Raw genomic sequence first — 24,690 nt, forward strand, 5'->3', positions numbered from 1 at the left:
CCCCCACAAAAAAAATCACCCCTTCTAGCACAAATCATCCTCCCTTCAAATTTCCCCTCCAAGTACACATTCCCTCCCCCCTACTCCAAATGCACTCCTAGCACAAATACCCCCCCCTCTTCTAGCACAAACAACCTCCGGTCATCCTTACTTGCAAAATCCACCCCCCCCCCACCCCTAAAAAAATATAAAAAATTGTCCTCCTAGCACAAATCCCCTCTCTCCTCTGCAATATCACCTCTACTAGCACAAACCCCCAAAATCGTCCCTGCTAGCACACATTCTCTTCTCCCATCCCCCCCCCCCCCAAATCACTACTCCTAGCACAAACACCTACATTTCCCCCTCCTAGAACATTCTTACCCCCTGCTGCCCCCCATATTCCTCCTCCCAACACAATTCCCCTTCCCATCAAACTCTTTGTGGTGCCCCCCCCCCCCACCTCAAATGATACCACAGTGCCAAGGGCAGCCGTCCCTCCTGTCCACCCCTTGTCCTGGCCCTGATACTTGGTAAAGCAGTGTTCATTTTTACATCAAATTTCTGTTTAGTTTTAGTCGTATGCCATTTTAGTTTTAGTCCTATTTTAGTCATCTGAATTGTTTAAGTTTTAGTCATATTTTAGTCAACTAAAATAGTGTTCATTTAGTCATCGAAAATATTTTAGTCGACAAAATTAACATTGACTCTGATAGCTATATTCATGGTATGCTTCATGTGATTAAAATGTACAACATAGACATTTGTCACCTCTAAGTCATTTTTGTATGTGACTTTTAAGTGCTACTTGTTTGCTCTTCCATATTTTCATGATAGGATTACAGGTTTGCAGAGTCTGCAGATGGTATGGGGATAAAAGCCAGCTTTAGTATATGCGGGATAGAAGGGTTTGCTTTCATCCCTAAAAAATCCAGTGTTGAAAGCACAATGGCTGCACTGTATTACAAGATATACTGTGTATGTGTGTGTGTGTATATGTGTATATATATATATATATATATATATATATTATAAAATGACACTTCTTACCTAGAAATACAGTGACATATCTTTTTTGATCTAGGTGGATCCTGCCATGACCTATGGAGCAGGAGGACAGCTATGTAAATATTCTTGTACTGGAGCATGAAGAAGCACCACGAGATGTTGGTGGTGTGCAGCCCCCCACTAAGTCCCTGTCCTATTCCACAGGGAGGTTTAGAAATGGTGAGTGACTACTTTTGCTTGATTCAATGCTCATGCTAGGAGTAAAGATTGCGACCTTCAGCCAATCAGGAGGGGTGGACTGTCTAACAGCACAGCTAAATATAATAGAAAGATAACCTAAAACAAGTTTTGGGCAACTGCTGTTTTAATCCTCCACTGAAAGGCCAATCACAATACCTTTAGTCCTGGTTTTACATATTTAAGTGCAGCCAGATTCAGCAGGCTTTTCCAAGGGCCTCTAACTGCACATGACCCTGTGCTGCCCAGGACCATCTTACTGAATGGGCATGCTGGGCAGTTGCCCGGGGGCCCCACTTGCCCGGGGGGCCCCACCTGCCCAGCGACCCAGCCAAGTATTAGTTTTGAATCCCACGTGCATCCCGCCACTGAACTTAGCCGGTGGCAAGCATCTGTTGGCCCTGCGCTGCTGTCAGGCCACTTAGGATGTGGAGGGGGAGCCCACAACTGCAGGAATGCCTGTCCACCCCACGGGAACAGACACACACAGCACAGTCGAGTCTGACTCCCATCCGTGTGTTTTTGCCGGACCCAGCCGCCAAACTTGGAAGCTGTTATTAGCCTGGCACTGCTGTACCAATAATTATCACCTTATGGATAATTTGCATTTTTATTCTCGTGGGTGATTGTATAGGCAGGACTCCAGTGCACTGCATTGCCCGGGCCCTTTAATGCTCTTAAGATGGCACTGGTTGTCCAAAAACACCTTTATGTCCCACTATAAAGGGGACTTGTCTCATCTAACAGGGAAATTTGGACAGACCGTTATTCAGGCTAATTCTTCTATGTCACGTTAATAAATGATATTTTTCTTGCATCCACCCGACTAAAATAACGCCTACATATGAAGCTGAGCCTCCATGAATGAAAGAGCTGAGATCCAGGGACTGTAATTCTGGGGAGGAAAGGACTACATGATGCTAGACATCCCCCAGCCAGGAAGGAGGCAGCTCAATCTGACATTTTTTGGATAGCATGGAAGGAGGCGAGGGTTAGAACCTCTGTCTGGATTTTGAGACTTCTTCCTTTTTCCTGTCCTGGTGACACCTGAGCAAAATGAAAGAAATCACTCCCAAGATGAAGGGGCAGGTGTCACTATTGGGAGGTTTCCCCTATATTTATATGCAGAAAAAAGCTATCAATTTTTAAGTTTCCTTTGCTGTCTGGAGAAAAAAAAATCCCATTAAAATATTAAAAACCTCAGAGTTTGTAACCTTTCCCTACTTTGTCCAACACTGGAAAAAAAAAAAAAGATTTTTGATTGGAGTCCCACTTTCGTATTGTCTACAAGATTGAAACAAAGGAAAATAAATAATAAAATGGGTTTAGATCCTTTCAATTCCCTAAGTGTATTGGCTAAGGTGTCTCTAACTACTGTGGTCTCCACCCTATACAGGAGCCACCGGACTCTACAATATCGGAACGACAAGCTGCCTTAATCCGCTGCTACAGACTCTGTATATGAATAAGGAGTTTACGGGGATCCTGTGCAGGTGAGAAATGCTGCATTTGGTGCTTATGGTGCTGCAGTGTTGCTAAAGGCCTTGTCCGCATCAACGCGTTTTAGGCTGTTTTGTTTTCTACAGAATTAGACATTACCCAATCAAGACTAACACTGAACTGATTCATAGGGGGCATATTTACAATTGCTTGCCTAGAACCGTCCTCCCATCCCTGCCACATTCCAGGAGTTCTGAACTTCCTCAATTTAGAATGCAGAAGAGGATACAAATTTTAAAATGTACATGTACATAATTAGGCAATTTAGCTCTTGCACCTCTACAACCATCTTCCCCCATGGACCGGAGCAACTGTTACATTTCTGCTACGGAACAGTTTTTTTTAGAGGGTATTGGTCTTACTAAAAGGCCAACTACAGCACTTGCTGGTTAAACCCTACTTGAATGCCAGTAATAATGACTAAAACAGGTGATATGTGATAAACATAAAAACTGTCAGTAAAATTATATAGAATCTGTCAATAGAAATTAATAAATAGGTGATAATATTATAGTGATTAAAGGTGACTTGTGAACAACTTTAAATAAATAGCAATAGCAAAATCATTCAATGATCTAATAAATAAATGCGTGCCACAATATGCATCAGTGACTTAATAAATAATATATCAATAAAAATGTTCAATGTATATGATCAATAATAAAGTCCAAAAGGTGACTGTAGTGCTCAAAAAGTCCTCAGTGATTGTGAATTTTCCAGCAAATTCAAAAGTGCAAGTACTCAAACGTGATTGTCCATGACATCGATTCCTTTCACCGTGTGTATGGATAGAATGAATCACTTACCGGATCTTGTGGGTCCTATATGCCGTATGGCATTAGGACCACTTGTCCTTAGTTGCCCCCTGGGCTGGGATGGCTTCCCCTTTAAGATCCTATGGGCTGGTGCCAGCCAGTTAAATATGAGGGAATGAGAAAGAAGCTCCAGATAGTGTAGAAATTCAAATAATAAAGTTTATTACCCACAATTGCAGTAAAATATAAAAGCGGATCACCGGTGGTCAGCGGTGCGGGCTGCGCATCCTCCCTGCAGAGTGGTGAGCGGTACTTCCGGCTTGCGTTCCACCTTACCTGACGTAATGACGCTATGCATTCCAATCTCACGCGTTTCGTCACTTCCTGTGACGTCCTCAGAGATCATTTTTTTTGCCAAGACCTTTGTCATTAGTCAAGATAAAAATATAATTCTGTATATATAGTATTTACAGACAATAAGGCTTTCTTTTGGGGATATTGCATTGCAAAAATTATTTTTTATTAGCAATCTGTAGACAAAAAGTAACAAAACGAGAAAAACACTTCCTACGTTAATCACTGTTAGTTTGCAAAAAAATACTAATATGGATTAAATGTATATATTATTTTTCTATAATCTGTTCTGTTTAAAATGACACTAAGCAGTTTTATTACAAATTTGCAAATCTGTTCATACATTGAAACTGCTTGTAAATTTGTTCTATGCAAATAGAGTAAAATTGATTGCTCTCAGGTTATATTGTCTGCAATTTGAACATATAACTGTGTAGATGACATTATAAAATCAAATCAATATAGCCACTAAATGGCACTGGGGAGAAAGGAAAAAAAAAATGGCACCGGGAAGTAAACTTATTGATGTGATAGTCTGCACCATCCAGTAGCCATATTGCAGAATGGCCTCTACATGGCGCTTATTATCATAAGAAATAAGTATGCTCCTAGGGGGGGAAAGGGACAAAATTGGTTCTGGCTTGCTTCATGCAAATGTGCTGAGAAGGAACATGGTAATAGAAAAAGAGAGCAGGGTGAGCAAAGAGATGACTGTCTCCTGCTGCTCCTTTACTGTCCAATAAGCAGGCTGGGGGTGGAAAGAGGACACCATTGTATTCATTGACCTGGCTATGCTGTGTAATATTGCAGAATCTGATTGACATAATTAAAATATAAATCTGACAAAAGTTTTAACTTTCCCTGCTCTGTTCACTAAACTAAAACTTAAAAAAAAAATACTGTCTGGATTTACACATTTAGGCAAAAAATGTCATGAAGAAAATAATGACAGTAAGAGATTAACATTTGTATACTGACCGTTTGATAAGTTTTGGGTTCTCATATGTAACAATGGCTGAGTATGATAGAACAATGAAGGTTTTTTTTTTTCAGCTGCCAACCTCGCACACATTCCACACCCCTCCATTCTGTGATACACTATCAGCATTCATCCCCAACAAAGGAATACATTCTTTTATTTCATATCACAATTACATCAATATACTGGGACTAACAGTGACCAATCATGGGCTAGTATTCTTAAGCTGACCATAGATGGATGGAATTGGCTGACTTTCAATCCATGTATGGCCACGACTTCGCTACAGCGGTTGATCTCACAATAGACTTCTGTTGAACGGATTTGTTGAAAAAAAAAAAATTCAAACAGTAGCTGCAGCCAATGGGCTACATCGTCTAATGTATATTGACAGTGGAGGAGTTTCAGCTGTCAGAATACAATGGCACCACAGCGAAGATTCCTCCATCCACCTTGTTTGTGTGGATGGAGAAATTGATTTGATTTTTTCGATTAGCCCACTGGCTGATTGAAAAAAACAAAAAACAAACAAGTTATTTATTGCCAGTTATTGGCTGCTATTGGTTAAAACTCTTCACTGCATCTTTGCATTGTGTATTGAATATATTTAATTGTCAATTTCAGGGCAAGGCAGCAAAAATATCTGATTGTGAATGTACAATATACTGTATATGAGAAGCTTTGCGTAAATTGTCAGTGCTATATAAATACCTATAATAAATAAAATAAATAATCTTTATGTAGGATTAGGCATTAGTAAAAATCCCTGATTCCTGATTCAACTTCGCCAACAAATTTTGGTTAAAGTTGCAGATTTTTTGGGTACTGCAATGCATTTTGCCTATTGGGGAAATGCATTGGATTCAGTGGAGATGGTATAATGCTGGTGGTTTAGGGTAAATTTTAGGTTTTTAAGGACTTAATATGGGTATAAGTGGGTATTCTTTGCATTATGACTGCTTTTACACTTTTTTTTTTTTTTTTTTGGTGTATTTTATTTTTGGAGTTTTGCATTGGTACAACAGAAAAAAAAAACTACTTAAAGCGGAGTTCCACCCAAAAGTGGAACTTCCACTTTAGGTATTCTAACCCCCTGACATGCCACATTTGGCATGTCATTTTTTGGGGGGGGGGGGGGGAGCGGGTACCTAGTTTTGACTGGTACCCGCTCCCACTTCCGCTCGGAGCGCCGCGGCGACCTGAGCGGAAGTTCTCCTCTCCCTCCCTGCAATCTTCTGGGACATGTCAGAGGTCCCAGAAGATTGCCGGCCAATCAAGACGCGCAGCGCGACCTGCGCATGCGCAGTGGGTACCCGGCTGTGAAGCCGCAAACTGTCACAGCCGGGTGCCCACAGCAGTGATGCCGGCGCCGAGGGAGAGGATCGAGGCTTCGGGCGGTCGCATCGCTGGACCGTTGGACAGGTGAGTGAAATGGCTGGAACTCCGCTTTAAAGTTTGAAACAATGAAAACAACTAAAATGTATTGATATAGTATCATCTATCTAATCTATCCTTCCAGTGCACCATCATTTTTTTTTTCAGGCAGCTTTAAATTACTTTTATTTTTACCTTGCAGGACTGTAAAGTGAAATTATAGGGCAATATTTTGGCAAATGCCAAAATCAAATTTGAAAAAATGTCATGCCAACTGGTAAAACATCTTGCTCATATTTGCTTGCCCCGCTCTAGAAGACTCTTGAAGTATGTCAGTTAACAAATTAGCTTTTGTGGCATGCAGAATGTAAGTGAAACATAAAGTCATTAGCAGTGTATTCCATGGACCCAGCTGTATCCACAGTCCCTGTTTCAGGATCAGTGATGTTCCCGGGAGACAGACTGCATTGGTTAGAGGGGTACAGAAGCTGTTAATAAATTATTGACTTTTTTAGGTTCCATTTAATAAAATCCTTCCTGTGTCCTCCCCACAGGATTGGTGACATGGATGACAACATCCCCCCAGACAGCCGACTCCCCTATGAGCTGTTGGCACTCTTTGAAGAAATGCAGAACAGCAAAGAAGAAGCAGTGGCCCCGTACCGCTTCCTACACTACCTGCAGATCCTCAGAGCAACTGGTAAATTCTGGAGATGTGGTGGGGCGATTTAAAGAGAAACATAACTGTATCTGAGCATCACAAACTTAAAATACTATTTAATTTATTTTTAATATTCAAAGCCAACTTACCCATCTATTCACTTCTCCATGCTTTTTTATGTTGAAAAATCACTTTGAAAAACGCCCCCCCCCCCCTAGTATTTCTGGCCAAGGCCATCTTGCTTAACCACTTAAGCCCCAGGCCTGTTTTTCACACTCTGTGTTTACAAGTTAAAATTTTTTTTTTTTTGCTAGAAAACTACTTAAAACCCCCAAACATTATATATTTTTTTTCAAACACCCTAGAGAATAAAATGGAAATTTTTGCAATATTTTTTATCACACCGTATTTGCGCAGCGGTCTTCCAAACGCAATTTGTTTGGAAAAAATTCACTTTTTTGAATTAAAGAATAAAAAACCAGTAAAGTTAGCCCAATTTTTTTACATAATGTGAAACATAATATTACGCCGAGTAAATAGATACCCAACATGTCATTCTTCAAAATTGCTCACGGAATGCCGACAAACTTTGGTACTTAAAAATCCCCATAGGCGACAATTTAAAAATTTCTACAGGTTGCCATCTTAGAGTTACAGAGGAGGTCTAGGGCTCAAATTATTGCTCTCACTCTTACGATCGCGGCGATACCACACATGTGTGGTTTGAACACCGTTTACAAATGTGAGCGGGGTTTCCGTATGCGTTCGCTTCGGGAACAGGGCGCTTTAATTTTTTTTTTCACTATTTATTTCATTTATTTCTTATTTTTACACCGTTTTAAAAAAAAAAACATTTGATCATTTTTATTCCTATTACAAGGAATGTAAACATTCTTTGTAATAGAAATAGGCACGACAGGACCTCTTTTTTGTGAGATCTGGGGTCAAAAAGTCCTCAGATCTCACAAGTACACTAAAAGATGAAAAAAAATAAATTAAAAAAAAAAAAAAAAGGGACCTTTTAAACCGGTTGCTAGGCAACGACGTTTGCCGTTGCTCTGGTCCTCCAAGACCATAGAGTCGAGTGAGGGCAAGCTTGCTCTCACTCGACATCCTGTCTGTGAGGATCCGGGTCCGGATCGTTTTCCCAGCTGCCGGCGGGTCCGGTATGCGGGGATAAGTTACGGGACGCGGCGGGAGGGGGGGCACCTCTTCCGCCGCCCCGGAAGGGTGATCCCGCGCCGAATCCGCCGCTGGGACAAACCTTATCGGAAAGCCATCCGCCCGCAGTTTAAAAAATACCAGGGTAATGGCAGCTATCTGCTGCCATAACACCGGTATTTAGGCTTAAACTGCCGGCGTAAATAGTCGTTGGGCAGTTGTTAAGTGGTTAAGGGCAAATGGTTCATGAAGCATTTACTGTATTTTCTGGCGTATAAGACTACTTTTGAACCTCAAAAAAATCCCCCAAAAATGGGGGGTCGTCTTATACGCTGAGTATAATATCTCCAAGGTAACCTAAGTATAAGTATTACCGGTAGATGAAAATTAGGGGGGTCGTCTTATACGCCCAGTCGTCTTATACGCCGTAAAATACGGCACTTCCTGGAATTCATCTGCGCTTAGCTCAGGCATGCAGGCAAGGCAGGAGGGCATGCTTAGCTGAGAAAGATGAAAGAAAAAAAATGTCCATGAAGACTCCTTGGATGTGTGACATTATTTTGGCCTAGGCCAGTAAGCAATGTAAAACAAGTTTGAAACAAGTAAATGTAATATACCTTCCTATCTATTTATTAATGCTAGTAGCATAAGGTTTAAAATCATTAATGTTGATTGACAGAGTTAAGTTCCACTTTGAATGAGGTGCATCACTGGGAATTATGATGGAGGGGGAGAAGCCTGCAGATAGACTATACCAAAGACCAAGTTATGTCATGCAGCTTATTTTAATGTAAATAATAGAATGTAATAAGTAAATGAGCTGCGAATATGACAGTAAAACTAATAAAATATTTGTGGTAGTGTGATAATTGTAAAGTCTTAGGGCAGGGGTAGTTGGCCACGGGGCAAGAATGACAGAGAGAGAAGGATAAGCCTGTAAATAGACCATTACAAATAAAACCAAATTTGAAAAACAGGTAATTATCATAAATTATTGAGCCATAGATATTTTAACCTACAGTGGTGATCGAAAGTTTGGGCACCCCAGGTAAAAATTTGTATTAATGTGCAAAAAGAAGCCAAGAAAAGATGGAAAAATCTCCAAAAGGCATCAAATTACAGATTAGACATTATTATAATATGTCAACAAAAGTTAGATTTTATTTCCATCATTTACACTTTCAAAATTACAGAAAACAAAAAAATGGCATCTGCAAAAGGAGAAATAACTGAAAGTCATTGTTTGGGGAGGAGGGGATTACAAGTGGGTGAATTTCTTGAGTTCTGATTGTACTATTTTGCAGTATGTACCCAGAATGATGTAGCTGAAGTCTTTTCTACCCTACTGAGCCTTCTACTTCGGACAACACCCAACCCTCAACTGGTAGGTGTTGCAGACATGGGGAAGGGGATATGGGGAAGAACTTTTCTATCTTTGTACCTTTTTAATTGGATTGGACCTTCCTTGTACTGCATACACTATCTTCACAAATTAGCCGAAATGCAGCAGATGATCAAATCTCATTGTATTTTCAATGGTTGGGTTACATGTTTTTTATAAGAAAGGGGCACTTATCAAACAAAATCAGCCCAAAATCTGCATTATGTGGAAGTCATATTTGCTTTTTATTATGTATTTATGAACATCTTTTCATTTAGAAGTCCTGGCTCTGTAATTATGACAAATTAAAGATTTAGTCTGCTCCACCTGAAAATGTATGTTTCAGTTCTGGGTGGATGTCTTGAGTCAGATTTTTACAAGGACCTAAGCAGTGGGAGTTCTCAACACCTTCTTGAAACAACCATGACATGGAGGTTTCAGATAGACTTAGTCTCCATTCACACTGGTACGACTTGTCAGGCGACTTGGTCAGCCTGACAAGTCACTCACCGTCGCGTCCCATAGTGTAGTACAGGAGCAGTTCTAATAGGAGCGACACAAGTCGCTCCGACTTAGAAAAAGGGTCCTGTATACTTCGGGGCGACCTGGAGCGACTTGCATAGACATTCATTTTATGAAGTCCGTGCAAGTCGTGCCGAAGTCGCGGTGCACGCGACTTCACAGGTCGCTCCCTAAGTCAGATCGCCGTAGTGTGAACCGAGTCTAAGTGGTTAGCACCTCCACCTGGCAGCACTAGGGTTGTCGGTTTAAATCCTAACCACGGCACTACCTGCCTGGAGTTTGCATATTCCCACTGTACCTGCGTGGGTTTCCTCCCACACTCCAAAGACATGCTGGTAGGTAATTGGCTCCTGTCTAAATGTGCCCTTATAATGTATAAATGTGAGTTAGGGTCCTTAGATTGTAAATCTAAAGAGAAATTAATTCATCAGGTCCTAAAACCATCAACAAACCAAGTGGTATTGTAGATGGTACTTCCTAATCAATAATAAAGTTATCGTACGGTCATTTGGAAGGGGAGCTCCAGCAACTATGGTAATCAGAGTACCTAAAAATGGGTTGGAGTCCTGTCATCGACAGGTAAATGCAACATAAAAGTTAGTTCCTTAGATTGTAAGCTCCTTGAGGGCAGAGACGGATGTGAATATGTAGAGCTTTGAGTAAATTGACAGCGCTATATAAGCACCTGTAATAATTAAAATGGGTTTTTAATTAAGAACTGACTGGAGTATCAGAGTTATACAAGCATATGCGTTAGCCTAACCAGCTCCATCTAACACTGAAATATCTGAAAAAGGATGGGTTTTGGTGGAATTACTCCTACTTTTCTTTTTTTGTGGCAGGCCGAGAAGATGAGAACATTGTATACCATTCAATTGGGAGAACGTATCACATGTCAGAGGTGTTCCCAGCAGAGAACTTCCAACAACGACCTTTTAGCTATTCCACTCCGAATCTCCTACTCCAAGTTCCACAGAAAACTGACATTGGTAAGTAGCAGGGGACATGGGGGTTTGTGTTACCATAGCTGCCATCTAAAACTGGACCAGATTCTTTTTAATAAGATCTTCCTACATTTAATAGAGATTCACCCAACATGGTGGATAATTTAGATTGTACTCTTCTCTACATTGCTTTGATCCAGGATTACCATTGGGTATCACCTTACAGCTTACAGTCTCTTCTAATGTTTGTGTTTCTTCCCACAACCCAAAAAGATGGTGGTGTGTCCTCAGAGCTGGGGTGCTGGGTTCAGTTCTCACTTGTGTGCATAGAATATGTATATTCCCTTTGCCTTTGCTTGAGTTTCCTTCAACAACCCAAACACATTCTGCAAACTGATCTGGATTCCATTCTAATTGGATCCAATAAATACTGGGGATTTTTTTTTGTTTACTTTTTTTTAATCTATTTTTTTTTTTTTTTTTCCATTCTTTCATGACAAAACTGCTACATACTTATCTTGTCTATTTCCTCCAGTTTTCAACTTCACTTAAAATACATTTTTTAAAATTACATTAAAATGTTAGCTAATACAAAACATAACATATGCTAGTAGGTGGGCAAGTACAATGCATGAGTACATTCCCATATAGTAGCCATCAAGTGTCAGGAGAGAAGAACAGTTGAAGTAAAAAACAATAGGTATTTCGGGTTATGGGCTAGCATTACAATAATAGCTAGCGTTGTACCTAGGAACGTGGACCTAGGGCTAACTGGGTAGCAGAAGGCACTGGTACGGTCAACGATTTTTATCACTTTCTTTCCTTTTAAAAATCAGATTTAAAAAAAAAAGATGTAGGCGGCTGTGTTGCTTATCATCTTTTGCTAAGAAAAAAAAATACTCCATATATTATCCAAGAAAAAGCATTCAATGGGGTATTTCCACCCCATGTGATCAGTAATACAATTCATCTTTCATCCTTAATATAAAATGCATATTTAATACAAATTGTAATGTGTGTGGGCACCTTAAAGTGGACCTGTCAAGTCTACATAAATACATTCCTAATATGTTTATATATATATACACACACAGTATCCTTTTTTTTAGAAAAGCTCCATCTTTTTATCATTAAGAGCTTCCATTGAGCTGCAGTCCAGTGATTTTTGCCTAGGCTGAGATGATTTCATTAGTCTGCTGCAGGCAGGGGGAAGCATTATCTCAGTCTCCTTTCCCCTGGCAATCAGGTTGCAGCAATGTGACTGTCAGAAGGTGAGAGGCTGCAGCAGGGACTGATCTGTGCCAGGCATTTATGAAAACAGCCAAGAACTGTGCAGGCCCCAGGATTTACATGAATATGTCATCTTGTATTCTGCATCCCAGTACAGGAAGTAGTTGGTGACCCTAGATAATGCCTGAACAAAGATGTTTCCATCCTTCTGAAGAGAAAAACAAATGAAGACATAATCAGGAGTAATGTGAGAGATAATACATTCATGACAATGTTACACTGACAGATTACTGAGCATGCTGCACTTATCAGATATATTTTTTTTTTCCGGCTAACAGGTCCACTTTATTACTATAAGGGTGTTAGTTTTTTAGCACTTTTGAGGGCAGGAACTGATGGTCTGTATACTGACAAGTTATTTTTCTTTTTTTTCCATATAAATGTAACATGCCGTGTTTGTGTCTTTATCAGGAGCGCACACTGTGGAGATACTTTCGGTCGCATGAAACTTATGATGACAGAAACCTCTGCCCCAAATGTAAAAGTAGCAGAATAGTGAAGGTACTGGCTGTCTCCTTTTATTTACCTAAAACCAGGCCATGGCCTTCAAAGGTCACCATTTACTGAATGTTTAGAGGCCTACGCAGACACAAGTAAATGGGAATGTATAGAAGAAAAAGGGGGATTGGAATTGTGGGACTTTAACGGTACGTCTCAAACTATAATAGATGGAGGGAAACACATAAAAAGAGCGTGAGGCTAGACAAACGAATACATAATATTTACCCTGACCACAATAATTAAGAAAGAAAATAGAAAACCTCTATACATTCCCTGGAAAAAATAGTGGGTGGAGCCACAAAGAAAAATATAAATCAGAGTACCAACATCCCTATAAATATACGAAAAAGAGGAATTGGAATTGTGGGACTTTAACGGTACGTCTCAAACTATAATAGAGATCAAGAGATAGTCATCAAGTATTTATGAAAAAAATTGTATCTTTATTTCTGGTACAATCACAATAAAACATTGCTTTTCACATTTAATCCAAATAAATTCATGGAACCAAGTAACTGTTTATTGTATTTATGCATCAATTTCTGACCGTTTTCACCAAACAGCTTCCTCAGGGAAATGAAGACATATGTTACATGGCTTACTATAAAAACAAAAATATGTAAATACATTTCATGTGCATAACATAATTAAGTGTAATTTAACAATAGTCCATGATGAATCAATGCAAGGAAATAAGAGAAATAGGAGGCCCATACCTGAAGCATGGAGTCTCCAATGAACTGTGAAGCAAGCAGTAAAATAAATTGTGGGCTTAATTTCACACGCACAGCACGTCCAGGCAGCAAATCCGCCCCACCCATTGGGTCCACCACAGAGGGGGTGTTGGGCCCAATTATATGGATAAAAGTAGCCAAGGGGCACCTATAAAGCACATATGCATAGATTGATAAGTATTCATAGATTTGTAGCGACCATTTAAAGGTTAATGTCATTTATGTATATATAGATTAATATTAAAAAATAAAAAATTAATTCTTCCAATACTCACATATGCAAAAAAGTTGCCTCATGTACCTGACGCGCCAAAAAGTTTCAACTGCTATGGGCTTGTAGATTTATAGGGAGATTTTGGCTTCAAAAGCTCAATCATAAAGGAAATTGCATGAAGGGCCTGAATCAGGGATCACACCGGCGTGCAGGGAGTGTATGAGTACACTGAAGAAATGCCTGTCTGAGCTCCATACATATACCCCCTCCACTCCGCCCACAATGTGTGCATCAGAGCGGGAAGTGGACGTACGCTTGAAAGCCGCCCACGCGCACCGCAGATCCCTGTCATTGCCGATGGGTGGTTAAACTTTACCCAGCTGACGCAGCACTCAGACCGGGATAGGAGGGGCGGCTCAACATACGGCATCACAGCTGATGCTCAATGAGATGGATTAGTAGCTGCATGTTGAAACAGGGAAAAGGGTGCATATGCGCGGGCCAAATAGAGAGGGCGACATCCCCATCGATCCCAATCTAGAGAGAAAACAAGCCATTTACCTCACAGAGGGAGGGGTGTGGAAGCGCCCCGGGTGTCCATATGGGGGACCCTAAAAAAGAGCGGAGGGCGGGGATCAAATCAGCCGCATGGACAGCCGTGCACAGAAGTATGGCCCCTAAATAAGTGTATATTGATATACAGAGCGGAGTATGTAGAAATGGGGAGAACAAATCCTTGCATTGATGCAGCAATGGTAAATACACTAAAAAAGATAATGAACAAAGAAAATAAATATGACATCAACAGTACATACCTAATGTTGATTATTACAAAAGGAAGTTACATAGTGTATTCAAAAATGAAAGAAAAAGAAAGAGTAAGTTACAAAAAAATGTAATAATAACTTAAATGTAGATATAGCAATCTGTTAAATATTCTTGAAGTTTGCACATTTATTTAATACAGCACTTAAAGGTACACATATTTACATATTTGTTAATTGCGGTGCTTGAAGGTATGGCCAACCCAGGCGAGAGCAAGGTGAATATGGGAAAAAAGGCTTCAGAAATGAAGTGAATAATACAGAATAGAATAGGCTAGAAAATCAGAAATAGGGACATGTGGGAATGGGAGGAGGGAAGGGAATGGAGAAAATGGAAGGGGGAAAAAGGGAAGAAGAAAAAGAAAGAGGGGAAGAATTGCAGAGGTACTTGAGATCTTAGAGAAAACATTTATAACTAATACCCTCATGATACCCTCTTTCTTGGACTCAAAAGCTACTTTTTATTTCTTTTTACAGACTATTTCTTGCTGCCTTTTGAAAGTTTGGCTTGTTTAGTCTACCAATCATGATTATTGCCTACACCCTAAGTTAATATCCCTGATTCAGGCCCCTCATGCAATTTCCTTTATGATTGAGCTTTTGAAGCCAAAATCTCCCTATAAAAAATCTACTTGCCCATAGCAGTTGAAACTTTTTGGCGCGTCAGGTATATGAGTCAACTTTTTTGCATATGTGAGTATTGGAAGAATTTATTTTTTATTTTTTAATATTAATCTATATATACATAAATGACATTAACCTTTAAATGGTCGCTACAAATCTATGAATACTTATCAATCTATGCATATGTGCTTTATGGGTGCCCCTTGGCTACTTTTATCCATATAATTGGGCCCAACACCCCCTCTGCGGGGGACCCATTGGGTGGGGCGGATTTGCTGCCTGGACGTGCTGTGCGTGTGAAATTAAGCCCACAATTTATTTTACTGCTTGCTTCACAGTTCATTGGAGACTCCATGCTTCAGGTATGGGCCTCCTATTTCTCTTATTTCCTTGCATTGATTCATCATGGACTATTGTTAAATTACACTTAATTATGTTATGCACATGAAATGTATTTACATATTTTTGTTTTTATAGTAAGCCATCTAACATATGTCTTCATTTCCCTGAGGAAGCTGTTTGGTGAAACCAGTCAGAAATTGATGCATAAATACAATAAACAGTTACTTGGTTCCATGAATTTATTTGGATTAAATGTGAAAAGCAATGAAAATAAAGATACCATTTTTTTCATAAATACTTGATGACTATCTCTTGATCTCTATTATAGTTTGAGTACTGTTAAAGTCCCACAATTCCAATTCCCCTTTTTCGTATATTTATAGGGATGTTGGTACTCTGATTTATATTTTTCTTTGTGGCTCCACCCACTATTTTTTCCAGGGAATGTATAGAGGTTTTCTATTTTCTTTCTTAATTATTGTGGTCAGGGTAAATATTATGTATTCGTTTGTCTAGCCTCACGCTCTTTTTATGTGTTTCCCTCCATCTTATTATCACCAGATATATACAGAGCTCAATAGCTTAGGCTAAAATATACACACACTCTGGCGGGTGGCCTTATAAGACAGGCCCATCCAGGGTTTTAGTCAGACAAAGTAAGCCTTGAGGCAAACAACGACCCATGTGCTGTCTTATTAGTGAACTCTGAGTGTTCTGGGAATCCTTTGTAATGTATTAAAGAAATTAGCTGCGCTACCCTTTTTGCTGTAAATGATATAACCTTGATCCAACACAATAAAAGTAATTCTTTATTAGCATGAATATTCCAGTAAAGAAATTATATATTCAGCCGGTGAAAATAACACCAAAATATTAATATGGTGAAAGGCCACAACATCAAATTGTGAAAAATCTTCATGCATATCCAGTAAAGTGATTTTCCATTAACCGTCATGAATTGCAAGCTTCTTTATCAAATGGATATGTACCCTAATCATCTGAAGGTCATATGCACTTGGGTGAGGTGATGAAAACAACCTCTGCTATGATCTCCCACCAACTCATAAGTACCTCTATAGATATGCTATAGTATGGACCATACAGGAGGAAGAAAGTAATATCAAATTGTTGGAATTAAAATGTTACTCACAAGCACAGAAAAGGATCCAAGCAAAAAAAAAACATTTAAAATCGCACCACTTTACTTGTAAAACAAAGCATTACAAGTAGTATTCAAATGTGTGTGTGTGTGTGTGTGTGTGTGTATATATATATATATATATATATATATATATATATATATATATATATATATATATATATATATATTATCAAAAGTCTTGGGACGCCTGCCTTTACATCCCAGTCTTAGCATTACAAGTAGTATTCAAATGTGTGTGTGTGTGTATATATATATATATATATATTATCAAAAGTCTTGGGACTCCTGCCTTTAACCACTTTACCTCCGCTCACATGGAGGCTACTGCGGCAAAGTGCCGCGATCCCGTCCAGCGACGTAGACCTACGTCGCTGGACTCCGCCCCTTGTGGGCGGCGCTCGCGCGCCGCCGGAGGCTCGCTCCCGCTGTGTTCATTCACAGCGGGAGTCGGGCCAGCGGAGGAGCAGCGGTGATCGCCGCTGCTCTTACCCGATCGTCGGGGATCGAGTCTGGAGATCCGCCCGCTGTGTGTAAACACAGCGGGCGGATCTCCATAGTGACAGGGACTGACAGATCGGAGTGTTCAGCATAGCTGGACATCCGATCTGTCCTTCTGTCACACAGTCACCTCCCCCCCTACACGTCAGTAAGCACCAGGCATACATTAACCCCTCCCTCTCCAATAAAATTAACCCCTTCCCTGCCAGTGTCATTTTTACAGTAACAGTGCATATATATAGCACTGATTACTGTAGAAATGTCACTGGTACCCCCAAAAGTGTCAAAAATGTCAGTCAAGGGTCCAATCTGTCCGTCGCAATGTCGCAGTCCCGCAAAAAAAATCGCAGATCACTGCCATTACGCGTTAAAAAAAAAAACACCAAAAATGACAGAAATCTTTCCCTTCGTTAGTAAACGCAATAACGTTTGCGCAAACCAATCAAAATACGCTTATTGCGATTTTTTTTACTAAACATAGGTAGCAGAAAACAAACTGACCAAAAATTTAAAAAAAATTTGATTTTTACATTTTTTTTGGGGGGAATTTCATATAAAAAAATGTGAAAAATATTGTTATTTTTTCAAAATAAACGCTCTTTTTTTGTTTATAGCGCAAAAAGTAAAAATCGCACAGGTGATTAAATACCACCAAAAGAAAGCTCTGTTTGTGGGAAAAAAAGGACGTAAATTTCGTTTGGGTACGGCGTCGCACGACCGCGCAATTGTCAGTTAAAGTCGCACAGCGCCGAATCGCAAAAAGTGGCCTGGACGGAAGACCGCAAAATCCTGCGGTGGTAAAGTGGTTAAATCCCAGTCTTAGTATGTAGGGATTAATATTGAGTTGACCCACCCTTTGCAGCTATAACAGCTTCAACTCCTCTGGGAAAGCTGTCCAAGGTTTAGGAATGTGTCTTTGGGAATGTTTGACCATTCTTCCAGAAGCACTTTTGTGAGGTCAGGCACTGATGTTGGATGAGAAGGCCTGGCATTCAGTCTCCGCTCTTACTCATCCCAAAGGTGTTCTATCGGGTTGAGGTCAGGACTCTGTGCAGGCCTCTCAAGTTCCTCCACCCCAAACTCACTCATCCATGGCTTTATGGACCTTGCTTTGTGCACTGGTGCAGAGTCTTGTTGGAACAAGAAACGGCCATCCCCAAACTGTTCCTACACAGTTGGGAGCATGAAATTCTCCAAAATGTTTTGGTTTGCTGACACCTTAAGAGTTCCCTTCACTGGAACTAAGGGTCCAAGCCCGACCCCTGAAAGACAACCCCACACCATAACCCCCCCCCCCCCCCCTCCACCATATGATTTGAACCAGTGCACAAATATAGTGTGTGTGTTCATTTTTAAATATATTTCTGTTCATACAGGGAACACGTTTGTTTGCACACAGTTGATTTTCCTGTAAGTTATCCCATGAAACAGCACTGCGGGTAGTCACTTTGCATTTGCAATTGGCTCCAATATTCGCATGAATATGCTGTCGTAGTTTCAAAGAAAATATATTCATACCTCAGAGTTTTATATTTTAACACATATGAGAAACTGATTCAAAAATGATATTCTTGTCCGTGGAGTTCCACTACCCCACCCTCTTTTTCGCTTTTGTTCTCTTCTCTTTTTCTTCCCTTTTTTGTCTTGTGTGTTCTCTTATCTGTGGGTGGCCCACACCTCCGGGTTGTTACCACCTCTAGGAGGGCGGCATTTCTGCCTTGGAAGATCGATGCATCCTATTCTCAGTATTAGCCCTCCTGCATCTTCGTTACTATTTTGTGATGATTCTTTTGTTCAAATAGCTTCAGCTTGCTTATTTTGCATGTGAATGTACACCTGGGCCCCTGCGTGGGTGTAACATAAGCCTGCATATTCTTCTTTGTTTAAAATGTATTACCAATATTGGAACAGGAAAAAAAAATATTATTAGTAAAATTATTATTATTATTTCAAATAAAAAACAATCCTTGTATTACAGGTGACACATTTAAGATCGTTGCCACGCACACTAAACATTCACTTGAAACGCGTGAGCCAGAAAAATCCATTGCAGAAGGTCAACAGAACACTGTCCTTTCCGCCAGTTCTGGATCTCCATGAGGTCCTGGATCCAGAACATCTACCGCCAGAGGAATATTCTATGGTGAGACAGCTGACAATATATCATTTACACCAGGGATCCTCAAACTACAGCCCTCCAGCTGTTGCGGAACTACACATCCCATGAGACATTGTAAAGCTCTGACATTCACAGGCATGACTCGGCATGATGGAAATTGTAGTTCTTGCACAACTGGAGGGCCATAGTTTGAAGACCCCTGATTTACACCATCTAACATATGCAGGAGTAGAGCTGTGCATTATGGTTGTGGCTTATGGTAGTAGCGAAGAAGGTAGTTTAGATACTCTGGGTGGCACCATGCTTGGAAAGGCTCCTGAGTACAGCATAACCATACCCATGTTTATCCAATGTACATACAGTTGTGCTTAGCTTGTCAGCTATCAGTGCAAGGTGGGAACAACCATTACAAAACTTGATGAATCAAAAAACATTATGAAAGAGCGACCAGTAACATATACAGCCATGATGGGCAGTTGCCTTTTGATCCAGGCTGTGCTTGCGGGTAGGGCCTCCTCACTTCAAAGATTAGAAGCCAGTTCTAATGATGTACAATTCTTTTGAATCCATTAAATCTACTCTTGAATGTATCCCACCATGTCAAAAACCATATTCTTTGTTTTTTTGTTTTTTTTTTAATTTTGTTAGATTTGGATGTCTACAATTAACATTTTAAAAAGCCAACTCTACCTAAATGAGATCATTTATTATAAATTGCTGAAATAAATTGCCACTATTATATTCCCTAGACATTCAGTTCCTTGCAGACCTTCCACCCCTCCAATAAGGACATAAAGTTGTCACTCTCCCCTACTGTCTGTTTACTGGGTAGCATTGCCACCTGACCATCTTTGAATTGGACTGTCCAGCTTTTGTAACTGCCATTTGGGTTCAAGAATTGCTATGCAGAGCATTCGTATTGGGCACTGTGCCCAACAAATCAGACTTTGCCTTAATGTTTTGGGGGTACCCTTCCCAGGGCTTCAGTGGCCTTTCTTTACTGTATAATTACAATGTAATTCTGTTGTTACAATAGGCTTAAGTTCTGGGAAAATCAACAGGCATTTTTGTGCACCTGCAGTGCTTTTACAGGGATAAAACATAAGGAAATGTGCATTATTGCAGGGATTTGCTGTATTTTTGTTTTTCACCGACGCATTTCTGTGATTCTGGAGTTCAGCAGTAAATACATCTCTGTGGGCTCAGTGATTCCCTTGTGCAACCCTATTGCTGGGATCTCCTGGGGCCCCAAGGTAAATTTATACTCACCTGCCTTGTTTTGTTGTCTTCCAGCTGTGCTATAATTATCGCCTGTTTGCCGTCGTGGCACATTCTGGCACTGGCGGTCTTGGTCACTTCTGCTGTTACATCAACAGTCACAAAGATGGCAGATGGTATTTCTTCAACGACTCCAGCGTGTGCAGGGTGAGGCAGTGTTCACGGAACGTGCTCTGACAATTCACTACACTTGTCTTTGAAAAGTAAAGGAGCTAAAAACATGAATAACTCTTCAATTTACGCAAAAAGTACTTTAGTATTTAAACTGGTCATAAACTGCTGAGTGTGTGTTTTTTTTTTTTTTTGTTGACCTGCAAGGTAAAGCCATAATGTGCTAGTATGCATTACATACTAGCACATTATGTGAAGCATACTTGAAAATGAAGCCCCCAAGCGGGACGCTGTCACTGCTAAGAGGGCTTTCATCTTCACCTGGTCTTCCTTCCGGGTTCACGGACTCCAGCTGTGTAAGTGGGCAAAAGCGCGATGATGTCACTCGCGCACGAGAGCCACCACTTACGGCATAGGACTCTGGAGGAACAGCCCAAGTGGCCATTCCTTCAGAGCAAATCTAGTGACGTCACCAGCTGCATGTATAGTAAATGTCTCCTAAATGGTGCACGTTTAGGAGCTATTTACAGTACCTATAGGTAAGCCTTATAATAGGCTTACCTATAGGTAAAAGTCAGAGATGGGAGTTTACTCCCACTTTAATGACTGATATATACACACACATTTAATGATAATGAAGGAAGGACACCCTGGAGCCACACATCCGTGCTGTCCCTATGCTGGGTGTATGAATGGCAACCTCAGTCTGGACTCCAACCAGGCCACGCCCCCAGCGCTTTTTATTTCAACGCGTTTTCCACATGACTAAGCTCTGAGGGGCGGAGTGAAACGCGTTGGGGGGGGGCATTGACTGGTTAGAGTCTAGGCTGAGGTTGCCATTTATGCACATTCATGCAGTATAGGGACAGCATGGATTTGCGGCTCCAGGGGGTCCTTCCTTCATTATCAGTGATCATAGGAGCTGGGACGAGCTCCCTCCCTTGTCAGCACTCCCAGTGGAGGATGTTTGGGATTTACACCACACTTCAGCGAGCTTCAGAGGCACACAAAGCAGTCCATATATATATATATACATATTTAGCAAGGTTAGCACCTCCCATATCCAAATCCCCCCCCCCCCGATTGCTTTTTTTTTTCATTGTAACTGTATTACTGGGTTCTTTTTAAACCACAAATTCACCCGCACAGAGTTGTCTCCCTGTGATCCACTGTTTAGGTGCCATACAGTGGGTCCCACACCACCATCCTGGTCTATTTCCGCTGGCTGCCACTTCTGGGTGCCACCCTCAGGCTGCTCTGTGTGCCTGATCCTGCAGCCTCTTGTGGAGATGTGATGTAAGTATCCCAGAAGGCTTCAGGACCACGGCCTAGGCCAGAATGGTGGTAGGGAGTAGAGCCAAAGAAACAAGATAACCACAGAAAAAAATAATTCTGCTCGGGGGAAGGTGGTTGTCTCTGACAACCAACCACACAAAACTGGAATATCATATTAGAGTAAAATTACCCTTTAAACATGACATTATGGGGGGGGGGGGGGGATTTACTAAAACTTGAGCACTCAGAATCTGGTGCAGCTGTGCTTGGTAGCCAATTAGCTTCTAACTTCAATTAAGGTTTGACAATAAGTCCTGGAAGCTGATTGGTTTCTATGCAGAGCTGCACCAGATTTTGCACTCTCAAGTTTTAGTAAATCAATCCCTATAGGTTGCCTTTTGGATGCTGATTGTAAAACTTTTGTTGGTAGATTTCTGTATTTTTAAACTTCTTTAGTTATATGTTTAATAGTTGCTTCTCTTCTAGGTGTCCTGGGATGATGTCAAATGCACATACGGGAATACGACCTTCCGCTGGTGCGTATATAAGGGATGGGAAAACCCTATAGCGGGTATGGAGGGGACCAGGGCCGGTGCTTCCACTAGGCAAACTAGGCAGCCGCCTAGGGCGCATTGCCACCTAGGGGCGCAGCCACGAGTCGGCACTCTCTCTCTCCATCATAAATGATCCTTGTGAGCTGAGGGGAGGGATGACAGTGGGGGAGGAAGAATGGACAGAGGAAGATGCCAGGTGTCTTTTGGGCAGTGGCAGAACTACCAGGCCCTGGCTTTCCACCACTGTTGGGGGGGCACAAGTAGCTGGTCTTGCCTAGGGCGTAAAATAGTCTAGCAACGGCCCTGGAGGGGACATTCTAAAATGATATCAGCACTTCAAAATTATCCTCAGTTTTTCGGCCACTTCCACAATAATACATTCAAGAAAGCTGATCTAGGATGAAAACAGTTGAGTACTGTTCGTGATACTTTTTTTTATTTGCACTAACATAACATTTTTCAGGACAAGCTTTCGGGGTGTATCCCCTTCATCAAGGTCCTAGCAGTACTAATACACAATGTTTTAGCAGAATGTTGACGTAAGACACTATGAGGAAAAAATAAAAACGTACACAAACAAATGTACACAGCAATGACAATAAAACTAGGATAGTTTGTGAGATAAGGCTGGCCATAGATGGAGACAATTTCTTTCCTGCAATCACAGGTTGCAGGAAAGAAAATCTCTTGATTCCCCCATCAACACAGTTAGTGTTGATGGGGAGGGGGGCTAGCTGACCCCACTGGGTGAACACAGTGACTGATAGCGGCTATAACCACTGTATAGTGTCTACTGAATAGTGTGGTCTGGTTGTGAGAAATGATGTCCCACAGGTGTGCAGAAATCATCTTCCTTACAGTCCTTGATGGTGGATTTGTGCAAATTCATCCTTGTTGTAACTTCTGTCCTGTTTCGCCAACATAAGATCCTTTGCTACATTTTTTGCATTTTCATTGTTGACATATCAACATGGATGTCGCACCACTTCCTTAAACAAAATCTCTCTAAGACCAAGCTGGTAATATTCCCCCCCCCCCTCACCAACCTGTGCCCCCCTCCATGACTTTTCCATCAAAATCAATAATTTAACCATTAATCTGTCCCTTCATGCTAGGGTACTAGGTGTCACCTTAGACTCAGACCTGTTCTTTCAGCCCCAAATCCAATTGTTGTTGAAAGCTTGTAGACTTCACCTCCGTAAAATCTCTAACATTTGCCCCTTTTTAACATATGAAGCCACCAAGCTACTCATTCACTCCCTTGTTATCTCTCGCCTTGACTATTGCAACCCCCTTCTCATTGGCCTACCTCTTTATAGGCTATCCCCTCTTTAGTCTATCATGAATGCTGCTGCCAGATTTCTCCACCTTACCAACCGCTCTGTGTCTGCCACCCCTCTCCTCCAATCCCTCCATTGGCTCCTGATCTCCCAGCAAATTAAATTTAAAATACTAACCACAACATGCAAAGCCATTCACAACTCTGCCCTGAGCTACATCACAAATCTTGTCTCCAGATATAACCCAAAACGTTCTCTCCACCCCTCTCAAGACCTCCTGCTCTCTAGCTCTCTTGTCTCCTCCTCCCTTGCTCATCTTCAGGATTTCTCTAGAGCTTCTCCCATCCTCTGGAACTCTCTACCTCAATCTGTTGGCTATCTCCTTCTCTAACTGCCTTCAGGCAATCCCTGAAAACTCATCTCCTCAGGGAAGCCTATCATGCCTTCAACTAATCTTTTACCACTTTCATCAGCTCATCCCCCACAGTTACAACCTTTTGTACCACTTGCCCTGTCCTATTAGATTGTAAGCTCTTCTGAGCAAGGCCCTCTTATTCCTCTTGTATTTTATTGTATTGTAACTATATTGTCTCCATTTTATATTGTAAAGCACTGCATAAACTGTTGATGTTATATAAATCCTGTATAATAATAATAATAGGTACACAACATGACTAGAGCAGTTGTAATGATCCTGGGATATTGAAGATCACTTTTGTAAACGTGCAACACTTTTTGATAGATTCATTTAGTTGCAAACTTTAAATGTTTTTTTGTTGCAGGGCCTAGCTCCTTTATCTGTGACTTCATAATCCGAATGAAGTTTCCTGCTGATTAGTTTATCTGAGGTTGGGTGTTTGTCTGAAAACCAGTATTGGGGGTTGTTGGAATATTTCTTTCAGAGTTTCATCCTCTATGATAAGTTGTAAATCTTTGATTATCTTTCTTATCCCTTTTAGTGCTGGATTATATGTGATTACTGGAGGAACACAGTTATTTGCTTTTTTCTCTTTGTATTGGCGGAGATTT

The 24,690-nt window shown here is 40.8% G+C and overlaps 1 protein-coding gene across 2 annotated transcripts in view; it reads left to right on the plus strand.

The window, feature by feature from the left end:
* The first annotated feature begins 1,069 nt into the window (after positions 1–1,069).
* USP18 (ubiquitin specific peptidase 18) overlaps positions 1,070–24,690 on the plus strand; it is a 37,477-nt gene continuing 13,856 nt past the window's right edge. Inside the window, exons 1-9 of one of the 2 annotated variants that reach the window (XM_082252781.1) lie at positions 1,070–1,206; positions 2,621–2,717; positions 6,741–6,886; positions 9,313–9,392; positions 10,754–10,900; positions 12,557–12,646; positions 19,023–19,187; positions 20,457–20,588; positions 22,314–22,363. In XM_082252781.1, the coding sequence (XP_082108907.1) occupies positions 1,083–1,206; positions 2,621–2,717; positions 6,741–6,886; positions 9,313–9,392; positions 10,754–10,900; positions 12,557–12,646; positions 19,023–19,187; positions 20,457–20,588; positions 22,314–22,363 (1,031 nt within the window). In that variant the 5' untranslated portion in view covers positions 1,070–1,082. The remainder of the gene's footprint in view (positions 1,207–2,620; positions 2,718–6,740; positions 6,887–9,312; positions 9,393–10,753; positions 10,901–12,556; positions 12,647–19,022; positions 19,188–20,456; positions 20,589–22,313; positions 22,364–24,690) is intronic. The other variant, XM_082252782.1, reaches the window with a different exon arrangement.

Source organism: Pelophylax lessonae (assembly GCF_965119305.1).
Source record: "Pelophylax lessonae genome assembly, chromosome: 4".
NCBI classification, from domain to species: domain Eukaryota; kingdom Metazoa; phylum Chordata; class Amphibia; order Anura; family Ranidae; genus Pelophylax; species Pelophylax lessonae.